The 19,204-nt window shown below is 49.4% G+C and overlaps 1 protein-coding gene across 3 annotated transcripts in view; it reads left to right on the forward strand.

Moving 5' to 3' along the window:
* Nucleotides 1–5,399: 5,399 nt before the first annotated feature.
* The window catches only part of RFX4 (regulatory factor X4), a 178,211-nt gene continuing 164,406 nt past the window's right edge, over nt 5,400–19,204 (forward strand). For 2 of the 3 annotated variants that reach the window (XM_054527588.2, XM_054527589.2), the window contains exon 1: nt 5,400–5,858. In XM_054527588.2, coding sequence (XP_054383563.1) covers nt 5,805–5,858 — 54 coding nt within the window. In that variant the 5' untranslated portion in view covers nt 5,400–5,804. The remainder of the gene's footprint in view (nt 5,859–19,204) is intronic. The other variant, XM_002823686.5, reaches the window with a different exon arrangement.

Consider the following 19,204-nt stretch of genomic DNA (forward strand, 5'->3'; position numbering starts at 1 on the left):
GGTATTGGTTTTGCCCCAAACCTGTTTGACCCCAGACTTCTCCGTCTTAGTAAATAGGACCACAATTTACCCTGTTGTTAGAGTTAAAAACACAAGGATTTCTTCATTCTTCTCTTATTCTCATTCCCTACCTCCATCCATCAGCAAGTCTTGTTTTACTTCCAACATATACCCCAAACCTGTCTGTTTCTCCTATCTTCATATCTACCCTCTTTTTAAAAGTCACCATACAATTTGCCTGGACCCCAGCCCCAACCCTAACCCCTACTCCTATCCCTAACTCTTACCCTAACCCTATTACTGCTGCAACAAGGCTGCATCACAAACCACCCAAGGACACAGTGGCTTACAATAACAAGCATATATCACAGGTCTGCTGGTTGGCTAGGCAGTCCTGCTTCAGGCAGCAGTCACGGTGCATTGTGGAAATAAAGGTTCATGTAGGTTGGGCAACCTGGAGGCCTGGCTTCCAGTGGCTCTGGGGATGAGCTCAGATCTGAAGCACATGCTATAGTCCCAAGGGTTTCTTCCAGAAAGGCTGGCTTAAGCTGACATGGATGCTGAGAGAAGCCAGCTAGGGTTCTTCCATGGGCTTACTCTTTAAGGCGATTCACAGTGGTGAAGCCATCTCCATAGAGATGTTTCTCACTAGCACCTCTATAGCTCCCCTTATGTCTGCAGATTGCCTAGGTTCAAATCTTGACCGTGTTGTTACTTGTGTGACCTTAAGTAGGTTACCTAACCTCTTTGTGCCTCATGTAAGTGGGTATAATAAAAGTACCTATCTCACAGGATTTTTGTGACAATTAAGCCTTAGAACTGTGCCTGATTCTTAGTAAATGCTTCATAAGCATTAGCTATTATTAGTAATAGTCTTACCATCTTAAAGGAGAAGACATTAATATATCAAAACCCCTACTTATAGACCTGTCTTTCCCCTTTAAGATGGTAAGACTATTACCAACAACTTTCAGTGGCTTATAACAACAAACTTTTATTTCTTGCTCACAGTTCTGTGGGTCCCTGGGAAAAAGGGGAGCTCTTCAAACTGCCCGGCAGGTTCTGGCTGGCTCCATGTGTCTCTCATTCTAGGACCAGTGACTACTTGGGGTTTGCTCAAGGCAAGTCAGGAGTCCAAGAGTACTAGCCAAACTACCCCCAGGACATGTAAGGCCTCTGGTTTGATTTAACATATGTTGTCCGCTCACATTCTGTTGGCGAAAGCAAGCCAATAGCCAAACCCCAAATCAGTGAGAAGGAAAGCCAGAGCAGGGCAGAGAGGGAAGAGATAATTATGAATAAGTAATACCATCTACCACATCAGGCAAGTAAATAATTACAGTGAAGTGAGTTCTGGGTCTGGAAAGATTACAGCAGTGGAGGCAGAGCACACCCCATGATCTAAAAGGGATCCGCCCTGCACCTTCCTCTTTCAATGCTGCTCATTCATCCATTCCAGGGGATTCAGCAGCCACCCAGGTCTGCACAAGCAGTGCCAGTTCCACACCTTTGTGGGTCTGCCTGGCTGTCATTGCCACTGGGCTACTGGGAAGTTTTAAGGGCCCTTCAAACCCTTCTCTCTTGCTGCCAAGTCTTCCCTCCTCATGTCACATCCTGGTACCAATAGCTACTCATTGCTCAAGTCAGAACCTGGGAATCTGTTCTCCCTCCCCATCCCTGGCCACAACTAATCAACATCAAGCCTGGTAATACAGCTTCCTTGGTATCTCTTGAACCCTGCCCCCGCTGCCATGTACCTGTGGCAGGTCATCCTGATTCCTCCCTCCCAAAGACCACCCCCTCCTGCAACCAACCCCCATCTGGCCACCACATATTTTGAGATCTCTTCATATTTTGTGATCTCTTCAAAATGTAGATTTAGTCCTATATGCACCAAACCCTTCCAGGGTACATTTCTTGGCATGGCCCCAGCTTACCTCCCCATAAAATGGCCTGTTAATCCTCTCTTCCTCTCTAGGGTTCCGTGTGCAGCCAGGCCAGGCTCCAGTCCCAAACACACTCCACAGGTTCTCCTCTTTGCCTGTGCCTCTGTCTGTAACACCCTCAACCCCTTTGTCTGGTTAATTCAGCTCCTGGGTCACCACTTCCTCCAGGAGGCCCGCCTTGACACCAGCCTCCGAGGATCAGTCACATGGCCCTCTCTTTGCTCTCACAGCACCCACACTTTCCCCATCACCTCCTCCCTGCCCCTGTGCTATGTTCTATTGAGATTTCAGGCCTCTGCAGGATAGGAATTGGATAATTCATTACTGTGTCCACAGTGTCTGTCAAGGGCAAGAGAGCCACACTGAACCCCAGTTGTTCTCCTAAAAGTGGAGACAACAATAATATGTATTAGTTGTGTTGTGAGGATGAAATGAACTAATGCATGGAAGACGCCTGAACCCGTGGAAACACATAATGAATACATTAATAGTAAATGGTAGCTATTACTATTTATGATGTTGACAGCATTAAATCTAAGCAAACGTTTTATTGAAGTATGAAATACATTCCGAAAAATGCGCAAAATCACAAGTGTCACAGTCAGTGAATTGTCACAAATGACACCCTTGTGACTAGCCCCTGGATACCATTACTTTTAAGTTCAAATGTCAGCTTCTCAGAGAGGCCCTCCCTGACTTCCTCTCCCACCTCCTAATTTTATGTTGTATATATTATCTCTTTCCTCTCACTCCCATGTAAGCTTCAGGAGAGGAAGATTTTTTTTTTTTTTTGGTCTATTTTTTTCAGGGATGTAGCCTCCGCTTCCTAGAATAGTTCTGGACACATAGTAGATACACAATAAAAATTTGCCAAGGAACGAATGAGTGATTATTATTTTCATTTCTTTAAGCTCCCAGGCGCTGCAGCACGGTCATGGCCAAGAACTCGTGCCCTCCCAAGTGAAGCAGCGCTGGGCAGGGACCAGCCGCACCTGGCCCAGCGGCACCTGGCCCGGCTCTGAGCTGTGCTGGGCTGGGTCCCGGCTTCCTGCCGCCCACGGCTCCGGGTTCTTCCGCCTCACTCCTGGCCTGTGAGCCCGGCTCACCTCACCCTACCCACCTCCACTCTGCGTACAAAAATTATAATAATAGCAACAATAATAGTCTCATCCGCCCTGGAGACCACCCGTGCCCCCGTGGCATCCCTCAAGGACTCTCTCCGGGCGGTGGCAGCCGCCCACCCTGGGGACGCGCTCCTTGCTGCCACCGGAACGCCCCTGGCCAGGCTCCAGCTACGCGCTGTCAGACCCTACCGCCGTCTGAAGGAGGCTTTTACTCTTCAGCCTATTCCAGTGGCAGAGAAGCTAAAGAAGCTAAGGCTGCAAAGGCGAAAGCGGACAGTCAGATCTGACTTCGAATTCCGCGGTCATTGCTGTCAGGCACACCACGAGGACGCGCGGTGACCGCCACCATGGCCTTCGGCTGCCAAAGGTTTCCATCGACCTCTTTCCCATCACCAGCATGGCAGCGGGAAAGAATGTGCCTGGCGCCGTTCTGGGCACTGGGCATAAGGTGGTGAACAAAGTCCTCCAGAAATAAACCGGGTAATGAGCCCGGCAGCGGCCGGGGCAGGAAGGGACCTTCGCAGAGACTGGTCAGGCACAGTCCCTCCGAGGAGGCGACGCTCAGCTGAGACCAGAGTGACGCAAAGGTGTCGGCCGGTTAGGCACCTGTGAGGAAGGAGGAGCCGGCAGAGTGCCAAGTAGAGGGAACAGCAAATGCCCGGCTCCTTTTATAACCACTGCCTCAGTTGTCTTCCCCCAAACCTTGAGAGGGAGCAACTTTGCTACATTTCACAGACGAGGAAGCTGAGGCCCAGAACGATGAAGGAATTTACAGAGCTGGGATTCGAACCCCGCGCTATCGTCAGTCCATCCCGGGCTCTGTCCAGCCGGTACCGCGCGCCGCCCCCTTCCTCCCGCACTGTGACCTTAACTCGGCACGTGCTGGCCCCTCGGGCCCCCCAGCCTCCGTACATTGTCCCACTCAGCTCTGATTGTGGGGAGAGGGACGGACCGACGGGCGGGGGGCGTCTTTCCGAAGGATCTCGGAAAGCCGCGCGCAGCCAGGGGCCCGGGGTTAGAGACCCCCACCCCCGCACGGCGTTAGGGACTCCGCGCTTCCCCGCCCCCGCCGCGGCCGGCCTGCGCTGCCTCTGTCCATGGTCAAAGCACCCGGGGTAATCCGCCTTTCTCTTCCGCCCGCCGGGCCCCATTCATATTCTAATCACAGCGCGGCCGGCCCGCGAACGGCCACTTTATCGGGGCCCGCAGGAGACGCAGCTTGCTCCCCCCACTTCCACTTCCAGCACCCCCCGGCCCTCGCCCCCCTCGCCCCCCTCTTTCTGCACTTTCAACTCCACCGAGGAGGGGGTCCCTGGGAAAACCGCGTCCCCACTTGGATGCCGGGGCTTCTCACAAACTTCGAGGCCGACTGGGGGACGGCGGTGGGGTGGGGAGGGCAGGGGGAGGGCAGAGGAACAGAGACAGACAGACTGACAGAGTTACGGGAAGAGGCGGGGGAGGGGGGACAGTACAGAGAGACCGAGGGGGATAGAGACAGAGAGGGGCAGAGTCCTAGAGGGAGACAAAGAGAAGTGGAGGCAGGGTCTGGACAGAGACACTAGCAGCCAAGAAAGGAGAAATAGAGGGATAGAGACGGAGACACAGAGGACGAGAGGGAGAGAGAGCTAGAAACAGACACCGGGAGACAGGCGGAGAGACAGCGAGATGGAAGGAGAGAAACAGGATGAAGGACCCAGGCCCAGAGGAAGACAGAAAGTTCTGGAGGAGGTGAACCAGCCACTCACCTCCTCCCCGCCTAGCGGCCTTGTCACGCTCAGATTGGGGGATGGGGTCTTAAGGCTTCAGTTCCCCTTCCCCACCCTTTCCCCTTCAAGCTCGCTTCACTCCCCCACGCGTGTCTGCGGATCCGCGTGCAAGGGGCCAAGACATACCCCCTCCCGCATTCCCAGGGCCACCACCCGAAATCTAACCCAGGACCAAAATGGGTGGGTGGGGGCGCAAGAGAAGGAAGGGAGTGGGGCCCCACTCGTGGTAGCGCAGGCGACTCCCCAGGCTCCAGGAGTTCCCCGCGGCTCCCCCCCCCCGCGCCCCCCTCCCGGCCTGCCCGCGCGGCGCGGGGCCCGATGGCGGGGAAGGGCCAGGAGGGGGAGGGGGCCACATCTAAGCCAATTTTGATTTCGCCTATAATGAGTGCCGGGCGAAGGCTGGAGAAGGCCTCTGGAACTTTAAATAAGAAAAACGTTGCTAATGCTATAATAGAAGGGGGAAGTCGGAGGGCTGGGATTGCGTCGCTCTGAGCCCCCCTTTTCGGAGGCGGCTTTTCTTATTCAAAACAGGCCCACAATGGGCTTCACAGTGCGCCTCGCCACGGCCCCATCTGACGAGCGGCCATTCATCAGGCCGGCTGGCCTATCAATGACATTGCTCCCATCGGGGCTCCTATAAAATGATGCTTTTTCCCATGAAACATCCGCAAACATTTTGACGGGTTTGGCTTTGCCCGGCTGGATTACTGAGTGTCCCCTCGCTCGCTCGCTTTTTCTCTCTCCCCCTTCTCCGAGCTCGCTCCCTTCTCTCCCTCTCTCTCCTCTTCTTTCTCTTTTCTTTCCTCTTCTTTTTCTTTTCTTTTCCTTTCCTCCTTTATCCTTGTGCCCCCTCACTTTCTGCGTCTCTCTCTCTCCCCTTCTCCCTCCCTCACTCCCTTCCTCTCTGGGCATCTCTAGCACGGGGGATCCCCAAACATCAGGACTTTTGGGGGGCGCCTGTGCTGTCCATGGGAAGAGCATGCATTGTGGGTTACTGGAGGAACCCGACATGGATTCCACAGGTTAGTCCTACTGGTGGGGGGCGGGGGGATACATTGGGAGGGAAGGAGAAGGGAGAGGGGGAACTTTAGAAAGAAGTTGGGAAAAGTTCAGTCGGGTCAACTTGACAGTGGAACCCCAAGGAATAACGCAGAGCTTGCAGAAGTTTTCAATTCGAGGCGATGTGTGTAAGTGGATGCGTGGAAGTATGTGTATAAGCGTGTGATTGTGTACGTGTGTGAGTGTGTGTGCGTGCGCGCGCGCGAAGGAGCGCGCTTTCGCTTGCCCTGGACACAAAGTTACGTAAAGATGCGCTGGCTCGCGGCGAGCTCGAGGTGCCACTTGCAGAAACTTTGCCAGCCGACCGCCCCCTCCCGGACCCAGGTCCTCCTAGGGTATGGGGGCCTCGGAATAGCTGTGCGCTCGGGGTCTGGCGGCCAGGGCCGGGAAGCCGAGCGGAACGCCCCGAGGCGGGGGAGGGTGACGACTTCGCACTGCGCCTGGGAGGTGGGGACCGAGGCTCCGGCTGGTAGAGACGCGCAGCTGGAGGGAGTGGCGGCGGCGAACCCGGTGGTCCTGGGGAATCCTCAGAAACGGGAGGTGGGAGTCCTGGGCTGTGGGGGCGGGCTTTTAGCTTTTCCGCCAGGAAGGGGCACCCAACGCCGGGCTCCACTAGGGAGCTGTGACCTTGCTGGAGGGAGGGCAGGACGCAGAGTGGCCCGCTAAACTCGGCGTTGGGGTCTGCAAACTGCTCTGCAGTTCAAGAGCTGCTGGGCGTCAGGTTTTGGGGGCGCGGCTGTCCTTAACAACGAAAAAAGGAGGCCAAGGAATCTTTCACAAAGAAAACGCCCGGTATCTCGGTTCTTCCGCCAGTAGTTTTCGCCACCTCCCACTCCTAGCACCTTTGAAGAGCCGTCACACTTCTAGATCTGTTAACGCTCCCTAAGTCCCTTGCAGGTGGAAGTTCTCTTACAGTTCACCCCCTCCCCTAGGCTCATTCTTGCAACCCGGCTATTCTCATTTTGGCCCCGCTGCAGCCTCAGGATTTCTTGGGGTGATGAGGTCGGGGAGAGGCAGAAATAGGGCAGTGGACTCAGCCTGGGCCGTGGCAGGGTTTGAGAGAATGCCTGCAAGCATACGCTGCTGGGCATTGCAGCGCGGAGCAACAAGTGCCTTCCAGCCCCGGCCGTCCCCTAAGCATGCACGTCCTTTCCTTCAGCAAATAAATGCCGCACGGATGTCTCCCCAACTCCACCCCTAGGCAGGCTGGATATGGAAGTGGGGTAGGGGCTGGGGTCATCGGGGCATTGCCCCAGAAGGTCTTTCCTCGGTCCCTACAGAAATATTTAAGGCCTCTCCAGGTTTCCGCTGCAGCCCTGGTGGCCCGGACACCGGGCTGCTCTTGCCAGGGGGGATATTCGGTGTTTTAGAGTAGTTGTCGATCTCTGATTCCTAGAGTCAGGGCCCTCCCTGATTGCACTCCCCTGGGCGGGTGTGAGCCCCCAGGGAGTGGGGAAAGGCTAAGCCCCGAAGTTCTCCTTCCTAATGACAAACTCAATGACAAACGAAGGCAAGGAGAAGCGTCGCCTGCCCTGCGTGCCCCTCCGGACACGGCAGGCCCCGCTGAGGTCTCTGCTGGCGGTAAAGCGGGAGCCCAGAGAGAGAAAAGCGCCTTTTCCACCATTTTTTCATCTCAAGCGCTGCGCCCTCACCACCTCCTGAGAACTCTAACATTAAAAATGAATATCCTTAACAAAATTAAACGCATGTCTGCAGAGTTTGTGGCCAAGTATTTTCGAGCGGCCCACGCAGGGACATAGGGTCTACCCTACATCCCAAACTTGCAGTGGCCCTGCTGGGGCTTTTAGCTGCCTCCTCCACAGGGTCAGGCCCCTCGGTACTTCTGGGGAGGACTGTGGGGCTGCGGATTCGTGGTGTTTTCTGTTCTCGATGCAACTGGTGGTCGTGGGGGCACCGAGTCCTCTTCACCTCAACTGCAAACAGTCCAAAGAGGTTCTGAAATAGAAATCCTTTCCCCATCCACCTCTCCCCCTTTTGTATATCCGAGACATCCCTAGGTCACCACCCTGAACGCAAAATCAAAAGTTTTGGTACACGACAGTGTGAAGAAATGACACGAGAAGCACCAGGTGACATTTCACTCGGACTTGCAAAACCGACGACAAGGGAAGTGCGGCTCGGCGTGGTCCAGTCCAGAAGCCTTCCCTCACCTCCCTTCCAGAGAATTTAATCCAATTAGCCTTTCTTCTGAGTTTCCCTTGTTATGTAAAGGTCTTTTCTCCTCCGCTTGCAGAGACGCGCGCTCCACGGAGCAGTTCGATTCTGCCCCTTTTGTATAAGATCGCGCGCGATCAGAACCAAGAATATTGCTGTTATTATTTCATTCCGAAAGGACTGGAACAACCGACTCACAGCAAGTGCTGGGGCGAAGTAGGAAACGTCCAGGATAAGAGACGCCGGCGAGCGGGGCCACCGTCCCTTACTCTTAAAAGGAAAATCCCCGCGAAGTACCTCGGGCCCGGGAGAACAGTTTTGCAGGGGCCAGGGCTCTAGTGGCCTGCTTTGGGGCCACTTCAGCGTGACCTGCGGAAACGCGCCCCTTTGTTCCGCACACCAAGCCCGTAATATATTCCTCGGGTTTCCCCAAAATACTCAACAAGTGTGGAGCTAAGACAATGGCCCCGTCGGGGGAAGCTGGGCAGCCGGCGCGCGCCTCCTGGGCCCTAGGCTCTCTCGCGGCTGAGCCCGACAAAGCAAAGCCCCTCTCGGAGGCAAAGCCCCAGCTTGCCGCGCGCCGCGGTGCTCCAGCAGGAGGCAAAGGCGACAGGCGCGCGCAGGGGCAGTCGACGCACCTTCTGGCCGGCGCGCGGTTTGCAGTAAGCGCAGGCGCGCGTCCCGCTCGGCCCGCGCTACAGCCCCACGCCGCGCAAAAGTGGGTGCTGAGCCCCGCGTGGCCTGCCCTCTCCACGCGGGCCACCGGCAGCTACGTGTTTGTGGCCGCCGGGTCCAATCAGGGCTGCTCTGCCCGGGTGATCGTTGCTCAGTTACTCAAGTTATCCGGAAATTCGAGAACGATGGGGGAAAGTGGGTAGAATTTTAGGCCACCGAGAACTTGTGCAAAGTGGGCCGGGCCGGGCCGGGTCGGTCGCCTACGCAACAGAAGGATCATTTCTTTTAAAACGGGTTGGCGCGTTAGAGAGGGTCACTGCCAAGCTGGAGCTGGAAACTTCTGCCTCCATCCACTTTCCGCTCCCATCTCCAGAACCCAGAGCTGAGGCGGCCAAAGTACTTCCTAGAGCCGGATTTGAGTTCCCCGGGCCGCATCGGTAGGAGGGCACGCTAGTTTACAGGCCTCCAGCTCAGCACAAATTCTGTCCAAAATTCTACCACCAGATTAATTATATGCCTTTGTGGGCCCGGGATAGGGACGTCCAGTGGCCTTGGCGCCGTGCCCACAAGGCAAAGTGCGTCCTGGAGGGAACAGGGCCCGAGCCTCCTCCATTCTTGCCCAGGCACAGCCCTGGGGAAGGAGCTGCTGTCTGCAGGCTTGGGAGAGCAAGGAGCCAGAGGTCCGAGCCTTGCTCCCGCTCCCAAAGCAGACAGTCTCGCCCTCCCCAGGCGTGTGTGTGTGCGTGTGTGTGCGCGCGCGCGCGCGGGCGAACGGGGCATGTGCGCCCCGATCTCTGCCACCTGCTAAGCGCCGGCGTCTGGATTTGGCAGCGGGGGTCAAGTGAGAGCCGCATGGTACCAGGGTTCCGGGTCCCCGAGGCTGCAGCCCTTGATGGCGCGGATGCTGCACGCAGGCTGGGTCCTCGGAGTCCCGGATTCAGCACGCGACTCTGTGCGGCAGCCTGGGACAGCGCGCTTTCCTACCCGGCCTGCAGGTCTCAGAGACTCGGAAAAGTTTGCAGGGGCCGCCCGGCGCCTCGGGCCTGGGATTTCCAAAGCCGCGCCCGCCCCTCTCCCCAGCGCGTCACCATGGAGACTGCTGGAAGTTGGTGGTGGAAAACAGACCTGGCGCAAAGCAAAATATTATGAGTGCAGTTGGGGTGACTTCAGGGGGGCGGGGGGACCGGAGGGCAGGAGCGGGAGCCAGAGGCAGAGGCCGACAACAAAAGGCCCAGTGCGAGGAAGAGAGAGGAGTTTGCACGGGGCCTCCCCGCCGCTGTGTGAGTGCTGGACCATCCTGCTTCCCAGAGGCGCCGAGGTCTCTAATTTCTCCCCAGCAGCTATACCTTTTCTCAGCCCGCCTTGGAGCCCTTGCTCCCTCCCCTCCTCTCCGGGTTCTCTTCCAGCCTCCCCCCTCACCCGTCCGGAGGTTAGGCGCCAGCTGGGCAGTGCGCCCGCCTCCCCAAGAGCCACAGGCTCACCAACGTGAAAGGTTCTGGCTTTTCTTCCCCACGACCCGTGGGTCGCCCAGGGTGAGTTTCTCACCCCCTATCTCAAACCCGATCTGAAAGGGTGATGGGTTAGAATAAGGCGGGAACGGAATGGGAAGAGAAGGGAGTGTCAGGCCAGAAATCTTGGGAGTGGGGATGGGTAAAGAGGAGATTCTGATTTTTCCCCCCTTTTTACAGTGAGAAAGGCGCTGAGTTGTGATTCCAACTCAGCCACTTGTAATGTGACTTTAGGTTAATCTTCTAGCCTTTCCAAGATTATTTTTAATTGCCTGTAAAATGAAGGGTTAGACAGCTTACAGGCTGGGATCTCTGACAAGGAAAACATTTCCCTCTATTCCTTTGGCTTTACTGTAGAATCCAGGAAGCAATATATGAGCTGGTTACCACTATCTGAAATATGACCCCCTGCACAATTAGTTAATTTCTCCTCAAACTAATAATATACTATTTTTTGCAAGTCATTTGGGATTTAAGAGTCAATAACCATGAACAACTCTTTTTAAAAGGCCCAGAATGTCCTTTCTCATTGCCACCTGCAGTGCATTCCTTAATTGTTTGGCCAACTCCCTCCATCCCCAAAGGATTTACTAAAAGACACTAGACTTTATGGGGCTGTATCCAGTGCCAATTTAGGGAACACTGAAATGCTTCTAGAAGATGAAGCCGGCATCACAGACCCTCACATATGTGAGAGAGGAATACACATTGGCCAACGCACTAAAATGCGGCCATCAAAGGAAAATCACTCCACCCTCCACTGCTCAAGCTTTTGGGAAGAAGTCTCTTCTCACGCCCAGGCCCCCCTCCTGATGACAATCTGGGCAAAGGAGCCCTTCTCCTTTCCCTGAGATTCCATTGCCTCATTTGCAAAAGAATGGATTGGATGTAAAAATTGATATGCTCTATTGGGTTGGTGCAAAAGTAATTGCGGGTTTTGCTACAATGGCAAAACCCGCAATTACTTTTGCATCAACCTAATAAAATTCTACCTCTCAACTATATGCCTGTGTCCCTGACATCTATGTCAAATCTTCTGGATACTTTGTTTATAAAGTAGTTTTACTGACATTGTGCCTCCGAGGCACTCCATGAGCATGGCATTATTGTGAAACATAGGGTTTTTCTTTCATTTCCAACATTTTAAGACTGATTTCTAAGCCAAGTTGGTCTATTTGCCTCAGTGTCTTTTCCATAAAGGCTGAGTGAGAAGATACAAAGTGGTGACATCACAAGTTGGGATGCCGGACACTCAGGTCTCTACTCCACAGGTTCCTGAGAGCCCATCCTACATGTTCTGCAGGTCACTTGGGAAACTCTTCAGCTGCCCCTCCGATGGCCATAAGGCTCTGCAGGATGGAGACGGTGGGAGAAACCCCCAATGTTGTTTTTACCTCTTCCAATCTATTTTAGATATTTGCAATTTTATTAAGGTTTAGGAGAGAGAGAATGAACTTTGAAGAGTTTATTTGGAGGTATCAGGTAAAAGTGAAGTTTAAAAAAAGAAGAAAATAGACTACTTTGGGTTTTATTCAATCTCACTTCCTGACTACCTGCTGGGTGGCAGACCCTGAAGATGAACAAGGTCACAGTCCCTACTGTCAAGGACTTCAGAATGCATTTAATAAGAGAAGGTATGGACACACTGAGAGTGGGGAGCACTACAAGGAACATAAAAATTGAGTCATTTTGGAGCTTAGAGGAAAGGATGCTCTCTCTTGCTGAGTACCTACCATGTATCAGCTCTGTAACAGGCACTTTTTCACACATTAGCCATTGAAGCCTTATCACAACTCTGCATAGTCTCTTTTTAGGATGAAAGAGGGTCTGGAACCTGCGTGAGGTCACAACTGGTACATGGCAGAGCGAGACTGGAGAGCAGACTAGGGAACACTCATGCCCTCTCCCCACGCAGGCCATGTCACCTAGACACTGCTGTCGTGATAGGTCAGGGTTTAGTTATGACAATGGCTTTAGGTGGATTTGAATCCTACTTGGTGAGAAGAGAAACAGGTGGATGAGAGTGGAGAATCACAGAATGTTGTCTTCCCTGGGCTCCAGAGAAAACCCCTCTGAAGGAATCCTGTGACTCTGCCTTTAAGGAGGATTTTAAATGGTGGCAGCAATGGGAGGCAGTGTATCACAGCGGTTGAGTAGAGATTTGGGGCACAGACAAATCTTGGCTTTCTTCATTCATGTGTTCATTCATTCATCCAAGAAGACTATGTGTCTCCTATGTGCCCAGCATTCTGCTAGATACTGGGCTTAACAAAAATGTCATCTTTGCTTCTCTAGAGCATAAGTTCTAGACCCACAAATAAGTAAACACAAAAATAGATAATTTCAGTAAGTGATTAGCAATATGAAGGAAAAAAACCTATCTGGAGTAATAAAGACAGAGCATGGTGATGGGGTTGTTGCCTTCATAGGGTGGCTGTGCCACATAAAGCTGTGAGCATTTCGTCTGGAAGCTTAATGTTGCTGAGCCTCAATTTTCTTATAGGATTGATACAACCAGCTGATACAGCTGTAGTGAATATGAAATACGAAAGTGGTAATAGTTAACACACGTTCGATACTTACTGTGTCTTCACTTTGCTAAGCATTTTAAGTACATTATCTGTGTAATGCTCACAACAATCCTATTAAGAAGAAACTGTAATTATTAAGAAGAAACTGTTATTATTTACAGTTTAAATAGAGAAACCAACAAGTTAAAGGAAAAATTGAAACTAGAAGCTGACATGTTCAATAAGTTTCTGAGCCCTAGGAAGCTGGGCTGGCAAGCTGTACCTCGATTGCTTGGGAAGCTAGATTACTCTTATTGTGTGTTCCTAGCTTTCCTGAGGCAGAATGCAAGCAGGAGACCTAGCTTTTCATTTGTATTTTAAAAAGCAAATGTTTTAAAAACACTGTGACAGAGAAAGGATATAATGGCCAGGCACTGTGGCTTATGCCTGTCATCCCTGCACTTTGGGAGGTGAGGCAGGAGGATCACTTGAGGGCAAGAGTTGGAGACAAGCCTGGGCAACATAACGACACTCTATCTCTACAAGAAATTTAAAAAATTAGACGGGCATGGTGGTGCATGCATATAGTCCCACCTACTCAGGAGGCTGAGATGGGAGGATCACTTGAGCCCAGGAGTTCAAGGCTGTAGTGAGCTCTGATCACACCACTGCACTTCAGCCTGGGTGAGAGTGAGACTCTGTCTCAAAGAAAAAAATAAAAAAGAAAGGAAGGAAGGAAAAGAGCAACAAAAAAAAAAAAAAAGGAAAAATTAAAAAAAGAAAGCTTATCCAAGAGATGGGTAAGTGGCAGAACCAGGATTTGAGCAGAGGGGCCACAGCCCAGCCTGGCTGGCTCTTAGATCCATACTCTAAGTCATGAAGCTGTACTGACTCTCTCTTCTTCTTCTTCTTTTTTTCATTAGGGAGAGGGTGGCAGTGGGAGGAATGCCCAGTAACATACATAGCATTTTAGCAAAAGAAAATGACTTGCTATTTTCTCCCTATATGAAAGTGTTAAAATAGTCTTTTTTTTTTTTTTTTTTTTTGACGGAGTCTTGCACTATCACCCGGGCTGGAGTGCAATGGCTCCATCTTGGCTCACTGCAACCTCTGCCTCCCAGGTTCAAGCAATTCTCCTGCCTCAGCCTCCTGAGTAGCTGAGATTACAGGTGCCCGCCACCACGCTGGCTAATTTTTTGTATTTTTAGTAGAGATGGGGTTTCACTATGTTGGCCAGGCTGGTCTCAAACTCTTGACCTCGTGATCCACCCGCCTTGGCTTCCCAAAGTGCTGGGATTACAGGCATGAGCCACCACGTCCGGCTAAAATAATCTTTTAAACTCTAAAGGCAAAATGTATAATTGTTGACAAAAATAGGGACATAAGTAAATCGTTCGTACCTTTACTACACATGTGAAATGTCCTTTCATCTTCTTTGGGATTCACTCAAACTTTGGTTAATATTTGCTTTGTCTCTGAGAAAGTCAAGGCTTCATTCATGCAACAGGAAGGATAATAGAATGAGGCAAAAGCAATTAAATAATATGATAATATATGGAGCCTTTAGGTAACTTAAACAATATATTGCATCTAGAAGTCATTCACAGATAGGTGTTAAAATACGGCTTCAGGGGTATGTAGTGTGACTTAGTGAAAAGAACATGAACTTTGCCATCAGACAAAGTTCAAATCCTATATCAGTTACATTCTTGCTGTGTGACCCAGAGCAAATTATCTTAGTTCTCTAAGCCTCTGTTTCCTTCTTTGTGAAAATGTGTACTCACTACCTTCTAGGATGATTATGAAAATTCAGTAAGATTGTACATGTGAAGTATTTGATTTACTGCCTGACTCCTAAAAGTTGCTCGGTAAATAGCAGATATTATTATTATTATTATTAACAATAATTATCTGGCCTTCCTATATTTTATTCTAGGTGTCTAGTTGGGAAAGGGGATAAGAATACTGAAAAAAAATGTAGAATGTTTTAGAATACCTAGATGTGCTTGTACTATGTAGATACAACCCCAGTTTTAATGTTGAGACAAGTCATTTTTTTTCTGAAGGGTTTAGACTAAAAGACTAATTTTATTTTTATTTCTCCACCTTTCCCATGAAGAAGGCATTTTATGTGCCCCTGTTTGCCATTATTTCATCCTTGTGTTTTCCAGCCTGTTAAAGGAAAATGTGTCTTTGTAGAGGCAACTCCTGTGGGCTTGAATTTAAATCCTGGAAGAGAGATCTATGGCGTACTCAGAAACGACATATGTTGCACAACCCTGATAGAGGCCCCTCCACAACTCCTGATGCCCTTCCAGTTCTGGAATGTGATGGCCCACATTTTTCATCCCTCTCCCTCTTGCCTTCCCCCCACCCCAGCCCCCTTAACCACCCAACCCTCTTGTGTTTGTAGGCATCAGTGTTTTAAGGATTGAACCATTTTTACACTTGGTTTTCAAGAAGTAGAAAACTCAGTTTTGAGTGAGCCATTCTCTGGAACTCGTTTTAGCAGGATGCAGAGAGAGTTTGGTTCTTTTGCCTTTCTTGCATTTATATATATATTTTTAACGTGAGGATAAAACGTCCATTTGTTCTGTTTTTGTCTTTATAATTTGATGTTTACTAACATTGCAGTTTTTGAGTTCTTGAAATGTTTACGAGAGGGAAAGAGATCATAAAAAGCAGAAAATAATGAAATGCAGCCATTTTGCTTTCAGTTGAATTGGGTCCAAATTGAGGCAACTAGGGCTGGATTGACCTGTGCCGGGAGATTACGGGGTTTATGTGTCATATCCCACCCTCAAGGCAGGAATACTTCAAAAGATGTGTACAGTTTCCACTTTTCTGGTTGGTTATTCTTCCATAAAACATAAAAGCATCATTGTGCCTCTGAGTAATCAATAATTATTAGTAGAGAGGTGAACATGGACACGTTGGATTTGTATTTTTATAGTTGTTTTGTTTTAATTTAAAAGAACAATGAGAAAGTCTTTGAAAAGGCTGCAACCCAGTGAAGGTTAGTTAGCACTTTGTGCCTTGTGTGTTTTCCAACTACCCAGTAATTGTGCTAAAGACTAGTGTTTAGACACAACGTAAGTGAGACTGCTGAATGCAGCAGATATTTATTTAATCAGAATGGAAATTTACCACTTCATAAGCACTGATGTCCTGAATCCATCATGTTGGAGAAAATACAGTATGAGTCAATGCAAGCAAACTAGTCTTTGAACTAGATTTTGAATGGACATTTGGATAATCTAATGAGTGATTAGTGATTGACAATTACACCTCCAAGCCAGCATCTAATTTTTGAGACACAAATGCATTTTGTGAATAAAATAATGTCAGTGCCTTTGTTTTGAATCTTGGCCATCAAATCATTGCAAGTTACATTACACTTTTGAAGAAGGAAGTGTTTCTTGGAATGTTGCGATTATAGGATTTATAATTTTTAAAAGTGAGCATGAGAGACTTTTTTGAGTTCTACGTTATCTTTTTCTGAACGTGATTAGTCCAAATTTGGGGTGTCCATACATAGAACATATTTATAATTTGGGTACTGCATCTAAATGCTCATGAATAAGTCAAGTTTCTATTGAAGTTATTAGGATTTTATAAAGTTCCAGAATTGGCGGAATTGGCTCCATGGCATAAACTCAAACCTATTTATGGTGGAACTGATGGATTATCCTAAACATTTTGCCAAGTTTTCTTCATGGAGTTCACTTCCACTGCTGATAATAAGTCTAGGGTGAGGGAAGAAGTAGGGTGCCTTTATAAAGTTACTTGCCTCCCCAAAAAGAAAATCAACACATTTTGCTTCCTCCTTAAATGGCTACTAACCGGGCTAAAATTTCTTTTACTTTTATTTCTTTTACTCAGTGACTCCTTTTTCAAAAGCAAAATAATTTCTCCACCAAGCATTATTGGACATCACAGAAAATAAATAAGTCTGGCTCAGAAAGCTCTGGGAGTTTACAAGGGAGAAAAATTCCAGAGGGCTTGAGGCCCTCAGTTAAAACATTAAAACTTTTAAGCATTGGAGAGAAGATTTCTAAAGCGTCGAGCAGTTGTTGTGAGAAAGGCTTTGGTCTCCGTGAACTTTTATTTTCAACTCAGTGGGCAGAGTTTTTGAGGTTTCTGTGGTTTGGGTAGGGGACCTTTTCAGAAATGCCAGGCTTTTAGAAAAAACACAGCTTTTCTTCTAATCAAGTCTGCGTTTTAAAGTTTGAAAACTTTGGTGTGATGACAAGAATAAATTATTTCTCTGCTACGTTGAGGTTTCCTCTGGGTGCCCAGGCTGCGGGGCATTCTCGCCTCGGCTGCCTCACAGGGCACAGCTGAGGAGGCGCCGGGAGTGGGAGCGCCGTCAGTCCAGACCTCGCCCGGCATGTACTGGGCAGCCTCACACAGAGGCCGGCTGAGCCTTGAGCGCCGCTGGGAAAGCCTGCCGAGCTGAGCAGCCCACAGGGATCCAAGCCACGGAGGACCTACACAAGGATGCCCCATGGATCCCATGTTCTGCTCCAAGTTTTTCTTGGTATTGAGAGGGATTAAAAAAAAAAAGAAATGAAAACACCAAGGCTGTATGTTGTATATCGGTAGCTGATGATAAACAGAGCATTTTGAGAAGGAAGGGAGAAAGAGAGGGAGGGGGACCCCAAGGGAGGATGGGAGGCCAGGAAGAGACTCCACCAGATTCATTTCCATAATTGTCAGCAGGCTGACTTAATGAGTTTTTTCAAAATTATTAGTTTCTTTTTTATACAAGTGAGTCCCTTTTGGAAATTGAGTAGCAGATTAATCAAACTTGTAATTTTTTCCGGGCACTGTGCTGAATACTTATGCATGTTACTTTATTTAACTCACATATTGACTCTATGATATTATTATCCCCAGTTTACAGATGGGGAAACTGAGATTCAGACAGCCTAGTTAACAATATGTCCAGGCCAAACCCCTAGTGTGAAACCAGGATTTGAACACGGATTACTGTGATTCCAAAGTCAAGCTGCCTCCTTGCCTCCTCAACTCCAGAGCTAGAAGGAAGACCTGAGAGTTTTACATTCTAGTTCACCTCCTCTACTGCATAAAGTTCAGGAGGTCCAGTCATTCCCTCATCCTGGTGGGAGACAGCAGCTCACACTGCCATTCTTTGGAGTGTACTGTCATGGGTGTCAGTGGGCGACTGGGTGCCACTGGCCTTGAGATGTGACTCTAGCAGCAGGCTGCTGAGGATGCCCACGGGCACTCCTCCCTGAGTGGGTGCCTCCATGCAATGTGTGCCTTTCATCTCAAATCATTCTCAGAGCTTCTAAGTTCAACCTGGCACCACCACTAGGCGGGTATCTTCCCACCTGCCAGTTACTTTGGGAAATTTGACATCTTACACACATCATCAAGGGCTTCATTTCTATTTACTTACAGACATGATTTCACTTAGAATAGGTTCAATATAAAAACCTTGCTGTTAAAAGAACAGCACCTTCCATTTGTATAGCATGTTACAGTCTATAATCATGGATAGAATCATTAACAGTGCAGGCTCTGGAATCCAGCAGGCTTCCTGAGAATTGGTTTTGCCATGAGCTGGATATATGAACTCAGCAACTTAGGTAACCTCTCTGAGCCTCAGTTTGCTTTTCAGTAAAATGGCACTATTCAAATACCCACCTCATGCAGTATTGTGAGGATTAAATAAAGTAATATGTAAAGGGACCAGCACAGGTCTTGGCACATTGTAAAAGCTCAATAAACAGAAGCTGCTTTAAGCACCACTTGCAAGGAGAACCTTGTGGTCCTCTAGTGACTTCCAAGACCTTTTCCCCCCACCCCCACACACAAAGACCACATAGGATGATATGGTTTGGCTCTGTGTGCCCACCCAAATCTCATCTTGTAGCTCCCATAATTCCCAGGTGTTGTGGGAGGTACCTGATGGGAGATGATTGAATCATGGGAGCAGGTCTTTCCTGTGCTGTTCTTGTGATAGTCAATGAGTCTCATGAAATCTGATGGTTTTAAAAACGGGAGTTTCTCTGCACAAGCTCTCTCTTTGCCTGCTGCCATCCACGTAAGATGTGATTTGCTCCTCCTTGCCTTCCACCATGATTGTGAGGCCTCCCCAGCCACATGGAACTGTGAGTCCAATCCAACCTTTTTCTTTTGTAAGTTGCGCAGTCTCAGGTATGTCTTTATGAGCAGCATGAAAACGTACTAATACACAGGAAAAGAAAACAAAATTTTATAGAATTTGTTCTTCCACTGTGTTCAGTATTTTGAGGCAATATCTCATAAACCTGTGAATTGGAATGATCATTCATTCCCATTGTACACCTGGTAAAACCAGTAAGATTCAGTCACATGCATTGGTCTGTATGGCAACTGAGTATCCAAACTGAGGTTTGTTTTCCAAAGCTGATCCTGCTTTCTTTAAACCAG

Source organism: Pongo abelii, chromosome 10 (assembly GCF_028885655.2).
Source record: "Pongo abelii isolate AG06213 chromosome 10, NHGRI_mPonAbe1-v2.0_pri, whole genome shotgun sequence".
NCBI lineage: Eukaryota > Metazoa > Chordata > Mammalia > Primates > Hominidae > Pongo > Pongo abelii.